Raw genomic sequence first — 7,270 nt, 5'->3', positions numbered from 1 at the left:
CCGAAGTTCTGCATGCAACAACGTTGCATATGTAGCTGATTAGTATGAATTATTATTGTAATATTTTAACTATCCTATTGTTATTGTTACACGTTATTACATTTTAATTAGAGCATGTTGATAGCCAAATGTAAGTGGCAAGACCATCAGGTTAGGAAATCTCTAAGCACTTACTTTTAGCATTGTGGCATTTACATTGTAATGTGTAGTTCAGTCGTGAATTAGAAAACTTGCCTGTCCAGACATGCCATGAACCCTAAAGATTGAACAATAGTTCTCAAAATCAGTTGAACATCTTTGAAACCGTGTGTTTAATTGATTGGTCAAATGTTGAAATCATTGCAGAGGCAGCATGGTGCACCAAACATGTTGTTCTTTTACAATATCCTAACAAAAACATTTGCATTGGAAGTAGCACCATTTGCTATGAGCTTACTGTCTATAGTCTCACAAACCTGATGTCGAATTAGTCTGTATTTTTTCTGCACTATTTTGAAAATGAAAAGTTATTAATTGAAATAAACATAACTTAAATTGATGTAAATTCTGAACAATAACGTTTTCAAAAATATTTCAAAATAGATCACCTTTTAGGGAGACAATTTAACCTTATATTTTGGCTTTTCTTTCCATTTTCAAATGATATGAATAAAGCTTGACGGGGCGTCATCGCAACTGGATGAATCCTGGTGTGTGCTGTGCTAGAGAGAGGTAAGAGGAGGGTGGTGCCGGGGCTAAGTGTTTAATGGGGAGGGGGATTCTTCCTGGGAGGGAGGGAACAAGGGGTGTGGAGCACTGAGTTTAAAAAGCCAAGCAGCATTGCCCCACTCACTCATACTGTCTGTGTTCTTCTCCAGCGACTGATAGGGACTGACCATTCCTGTAACATGAATTTTTCTTTCGTTTTCAGCGTTGACAATTGGTTTATTTGAATTTTACTGAACCAGTTTTGGACTGCACAGAAACTTTTTTTCCACTCTAAAGGATTTTTAGCATTATAATTTATTTTTCGTTCCAAACAAAAAATTGACTTCAGCATGGATCCAACTATGGAGTATAGAGACAGCGATGATTATGATTATGGTGACAATGAAACTATGTGTGACTACTCTGAGTGGGAACCGTCCTACTCCCTCATCCCTGTCCTCTACATGCTCATCTTCATCCTGGGCCTGTCTGGGAATGGAGTGGTCATCTTCACCGTCTGGAGGTCCAAGTCCAAGCGCCGAGCAGCAGACGTCTACATAGGCAACCTGGCCCTGGCTGACCTCACCTTTGTGATCACTCTGCCCCTCTGGGCGGTGTACACAGCACTGGGCTACCACTGGCCCTTTGGTGTGGCCCTGTGTAAGATCAGCAGCTATGTGGTGATGGTCAACATGTACGCCAGTGTTTTCTGCCTCACCTGCCTGAGCTTTGACCGTTACCTGGCTATCGTCCACTCTCTGTCCAGCAGCCGGCTGCGGTCGCGGGGCACAATGCTGGCCTCCCTAGGGGCCATCTGGCTCCTCTCAGGCCTGCTGGCCGTGCCCACTCTGCTGTTCCGCACCACCATGGACGACATCAACAGCAACCGCACCACCTGTGCCATGGACTTCAGCCTGGTCACCCTGAACGAGAGACATGAGTCTCTGTGGATCGCAGGGCTCAGCCTGTCCTCGTCCGCCCTGGGCTTCCTCCTGCCTTTCCTGGCCATGACCATCTTCTACTGCTTCATTGGCTGCACCGTCACGCGCCACTTTAACAACCTGCGGAAGGAGGACCAGAAGAAGCGGCGTCTTCTGAAGATCATCACCACTCTGGTGGTTGTGTTTGCCATCTGCTGGACCCCATTCCACTTGCTGAAGAGCATGGATGCCCTCTCCTACCTGAACCTGGCTCCCAGCTCCTGTGGATTTGAGCGCTTCCTCCTGGTGGCCCACCCTTATGCTACCTGCCTAGCTTACGTCAACAGCTGCCTCAACCCCTTCCTGTACGCCTTCTTTGACCTGCGCTTCCGCTCCCAGTGCCTGTGCCTGTTCAACCTGAAGAAGGCCATGCATGGACAGATGAGCTCCATGTCCTCCACGCTCAGCGCCCAGACACAGAAGTCAGAGGTACAGTCTCTGGCCACCAAAGTGTAAAGAGAGGGGAGGGATAGGTGGAGTGGAACCGCTGGCTGGATCCCTGCTGCCACCACAGGAACACTGACTGGCAAACGCACAAACTTTTGGTGTCCGTAATTAAATGTTTTTAAGGCGTAAAAGAGACAATGAACCATATCAGATGAATTTACTTGTGTGTATATGTGCATTTCTCTCCCATTTCCAACCCAACGGGTGCCTCACTGGGTAGGGGAGAAGCCCAGGGAGTCCTCGACCCTACAGAGGTTCCCTCTAACCCCTGGACTGGACCCTGAAGCTGGGGCCAGCTGGCTGATCTCCATATCGCTGCTTCCTTTTCTTCCACAAACTTTCAGAAAGTGACAGAGGTAAATATTATTTTCAGACACAATCATTTTCCTGTTGTCCTTTTCAAACGTTATTCTTTACTCTACAAGGGACCAGAATTCTGAACAAAGAGGCAGACAGTCATAGAGGGTTTATTTGTGTTGTTGTTACGTATTTCATATGCAAACCTGTTTACACTGGGTAAATCACAAATTTGTACAGTATTTTCATACTTTTGCTGTTTAAGATGTGTTGATATTTTTTTTGTTTTATTACAAGCACTTGTTAAATGAATGAAATGTTAAAGAGGGGAGAGTGTGTTTGCAAAGAGACAATATCTTCTTAAGCTTGTTGTTTGTGAAGGTAGGAGACTGGCGGAGGGAGGGGGGTTTGTAAGAAGAGTTAAGGTGTTGCAGCTTAATTACATACTTTGAGGAGGAGACGGCGGGGCAGACAGGCAGATGGCAGCAGACAAATGCTGTCGGGGAAGCAGGTGGGGTGGGGGCTTTTGGTGCCGGAGGGGAAAGGGAACTTCATGAATGTTTTATTATTATGCATATATGTTGTATTTTTTTGACATCCGTGTAACTAACTACTGTATTAAAGAAATGTGTTCTATGAAATGAATGTCCTTGTTGATCTTTTTGTTGAATTTCCTCAAGAAATACGGGTATGTGTATTCTCTTTGTCTTTGGTCCTGTTTGAAATAACACACAAAGTTCTGTCTTTCAGGAAATTCATGACTAATTATTATGGTGTGTTAATGCTTTATTCATTCTGCACATGTGAACTTTCACATTAGTTTCATCAGAGAGTATAGGATTTCAACATCATTCTGTTATTTCAGTGATAAGGATGCCCAGAGGGCTGCAGCTCTGCGATGAATGTCTTGCTCTTGATTTACGCACTAGACCAAACACTAGACCATATTTAATCAAAACCGGTATACAGATCTGAACGATGGGGAAAAACAACATTCCTCCTACACCCTTGCTTTTGTGTCTGGATACAGGTTTTGATTGAATAGAGCCTTTGCTGGATCACACTATACTGATGTGATCTAAGCAAACCAAGGCGTGAGCTTGAACTTGTCTTTAAACATATTTTCATTGAGATCATTTATCATTTACCTTCCAGGCAGAGGTTTGAAAAAAGTGTAGTACTTAACTGTGTCTAGAGACTTTTACATCATGCCACATGTTTCATTCTCTAGAAATAAAAACAAATATTGGCACAGTGTTGCACCAGTAGGGGAATTAGTTATACTGGGCTGGACTGGGCTGTCTATTCGGTGGCAGTTATCCTAGAGGTTAGAGGGTTGGGCCAGTAACTGAAAGGTTGCTAGTTTGAATCCCAGAGCCAACAAGGTCAAAAATCTCTCGATGGGCCCTTAAGCAAGGCACTTAATCCTAATTGCTCCATGGTTGCTGTTGATAATGGCAGACCCTGGCTGTGACCCAACAGTCCGAGGGTGTCTCAGGGAGAGTTGGGATATACACAAAAAAATCTAATTCAGACATGCGTATTAATACACACTTGTACATGTGTGAAATAGGACAAATGTAAGCACCAACCAAATGATGATCATTATTCACTGAGAGTTTGCGGGCCAACCCCCCACATGTTGGCTGAAGAACGGAGTCATTACCAATGAGTGACTCCGATGAGGGGCCCTTTGATTTGACAGTAATGAGCTCTGTTGGACATAATCATGAGTTTTCGGGTGCTAGCTTCCTAATCCTGGCATAAATTGGGCTGCAGGACAAGTCGATATTTGTCCCTGTTGACAAGAGATTGCAGTTAGAAGCACTGAGGAGGGATGAGGAGGGGGTGTCTGCAGATGCTCAAACCGACAGACGCCGATGATAAAAGCGGATGATTCTGCCTGCTGAGATCAGAGGGAGAGAAAGAGAGACGGACAAAGGGAGACAGAGTGGGAGAGAGTTATTGGACAGGATCATCATTTTACAGTTTGTCAAATTTCATCCTTTAGCACAGCCAAAACTAACTACATATGTGAAATAGTGAGAGCGAGAAGTGATTCATCTTTCTGTGTGTGAGAGATCATGTGTTACTCATTTACCATCTGGGAAAAGGAAAGTATTTGACAATGATAGAGCATAAAATAAATCCCATATGATTGTAATTATGAATTATGCCATAACCTAAACCCTTAAAGGACCACACAACAGTCAGAGAAAATTACACAACTAAATGCAAGCATTCAAGTTTGAGCGACAACTCATGTTGATTGTTACGCCTGATTCTCTGATTACAAACTACTGATAACAGATCATGTAAGAAGAGATAGGATGCAATCTTGCATATGGTAGACTGGCCAGACCTGTTGTTGTTATTGAGATGAATTGGACTGACAGCTTGTCTGATGGTGTTAGCCAGTGTGGCAGTTTTGGGGTAACTCACCCAGAATACCAGCTGACCAAGGCAGAATGGGAATATGAAGGCTACAGCCAGTGAAAAAACATCAGTGTTAGCTTTTTAAAATCCCAGACACGTTTTCTGTGATTTTGTGTGTGTGTGTGTGTGTGTGTGTGTGTGTGTGTGTGTGTGTGTGTGTGTGTGTGTGCATGAGTGTGTTTAGATCAGCCTTTCTTAAAATATGGGTCTCGGACCTGTTAATGGTGGGTGGCGATGTGTTAGAGTAAATGTATAATCATTTCATGAATTACTGGAATAGATTTGGCCAAGTGCAACAGATGATGTGCTGTCAGCCAATGACTTGTCATTCCCACTCACTCACTTCTGTCGTCAGATGAAGTCAAGCTAGCCGCAAGTTCTGACTGAACTCAATAGTCATGAAACGCAAATACAGCGATGAGTTTCTCTCTCTTGGTTTCATACAAACTTTGAGAAATTACTGATAGTGCAACCCTAAGTAACAGTACATATGAAGATGAAAAAGGATCAGGCCTACTGTTTATCTTAATGTAGAAATGATTGGTGAAAAAAGTCTAGGTTGGAACTGTTACTGTTAAAATACAAGTAATCATTTTTTACTCTGAACTGGAATAAACTGATTGAAGCAAGATGCTTTTTGAGTCAAACCCACTCACACAGTCCAGGGTTGTTCATCTACAGCAGGAAGCTGTCTCCTGTCTGGCTGAGAAAGCAGTAGATGTTCTGATCCAGTTTGGTACCACATACTTATGCTAGTCAGGGTTCTCAACTCTGGCGTACTTAAAAAACAAGTACTTAAAAACAAGTACAGAAACAGTGTCAATGCTGAGCACGACCTCAGTGTTGCACTGTTAAAAACTGAGCCCAGAATAGACCTGCTTGTTGAATCTTCAACCAGCCACACACCTCTCATTAGGACTGTGTGTGTTTTCTGGTCTACATCTGTGTGATGTGATCAATCAGTTTATTCCAGTTCAGAATGAAAATGATTTCTTATATTTTAACAACAACAGTTCCAACCTAGACAGATATGTTTTTAATAGGGGGAAATAAACATGAATAGCTATTTATATTATTATATTTCATTTCATTGTTATTTGTCTATATTGCATTTGTTTTAGGCTGACATAAGGGAAATTAAATGTACTAATATTTACGTATAGTTGCATGTTTTCATAAGGCTGGGTCCCAGGAAAACACAGAATTCCTCATTTGGGTCCCAGGCTGAAGAAGTTTCAGAACCCCTGGTTTAGATGCATCATACATGTTTGCATTTATGCTCTGTGTTCTACAGGTTGTCGTCCTCGATGTTTTGTTATTGTTAAAGAAAAGTTAAATGTTCAAGACCCCAACCCTATGAATAACTAAAATGCCTCATCAGGGTGGGGGCATGGGGGGATAGTTGTGCTCAGGGCCAGCTCTATCCTATTGCAGGCCCTAGGTGAGTTTAGGTTGGGAACCCCCCAACTCCCATCAACATTTTTTGTTGTTGTAAGGTTTAAAGTTAATTTCCTGCAATTCTACACATTTTACCATGGGGCACAGAGAAAATTTGGCAGTTTTACACCACGTTTTCTGCAATTCTACACATTTTGCCATGGGGTGGAGAGAACTTTGCAATTTTATAAAAAATGTAATGCAATTATACTTATTTTGCCATGGGGCAGAGAGAAAAGTTAGCAGTTTTACAGCTTATTTCAGCAATGTTACGCATTTTATAATGACTTATTTCATGCTAATATGATATCTGAGCATGAATTACTAACAAAATCAATGGGGGGCCCCCTGGAGGTCAGAGAACCAGGGCACGTGGCCTGTATGCCCGGTCGGTATTCAGCCATGATTACTACTATTTTAGATAGCTGGCTAAACTAACTACCAATCTAAAAATGTTTAGCTTACATGGCTAATTGAGTGACTGTCAGTGACTGACATACACTACTGTCACGCCCTGACCACTAATAGGGGTTATTTGTTATTGTAGTTTGGTCAGGACGTGGCAGGGGGTATTTGTTTTATATGGTTTGGGGGTTATGTGTATGTAGAGGGGTATTGTATTTATGTGTTCCGGGGTTTTGGTATATGTTCTGGTGTTGGTGTTCTAGGTATTTCTAGTTTGTGTATTTCTTTGTTGGCCTGGTGTGGCTCTCAATCAGGATCAGCTGTACATCGTTGTTCCTGATTGAGAGTCATATTTAGGGAGCTTGTTTTCACCTGTCTGATTGTGGGTAGTTGTTTTTGCATTGCTTATAGTCTAGCCTAGCCTGCAAAACTGTTTACTGTCGTGTTGCTCTGTTTTCTTGTTTTTCCCGTGTTCACGTTTATAATAAATATAATGATGAGCACGCAACCCACTGCGCCTTGATCTAATCACTACGACAGCCGTGACAACTACATGACCAAAAGTATGTGGACACCTGCTC

General features: G+C 42.6%; 1 protein-coding gene across 1 annotated transcript; it reads left to right on the top strand.

Moving 5' to 3' along the window:
- The first annotated feature begins 837 nt into the window (after positions 1–837).
- Positions 838–3,052, top strand: LOC106579928 (apelin receptor A-like). Its single transcript, XM_014160332.2, has one exon. The coding sequence runs from the start codon at positions 1,038–1,040 to the stop codon at positions 2,121–2,123; it is 1,086 nt and encodes a 361-aa protein (XP_014015807.1). The 5' UTR covers positions 838–1,037; the 3' UTR covers positions 2,124–3,052.
- The last annotated feature ends 4,218 nt before the right edge of the window (positions 3,053–7,270 follow it).

This window comes from Salmo salar, chromosome ssa20, assembly GCF_905237065.1.
Source record: "Salmo salar chromosome ssa20, Ssal_v3.1, whole genome shotgun sequence".
Classification (NCBI taxonomy): Eukaryota; Metazoa; Chordata; class Actinopteri; order Salmoniformes; family Salmonidae; genus Salmo; species Salmo salar.
This window is presented reverse-complemented; position numbering and strand designations above follow the sequence as displayed.

Excerpts from the sequence above, each read along its gene's own strand:
- LOC106579928 (XM_014160332.2), top strand. The coding sequence starts at position 1,038 with ATGGATCCAACTATGGAGTATAGAGACAGCGATGATTATGATTATGGT.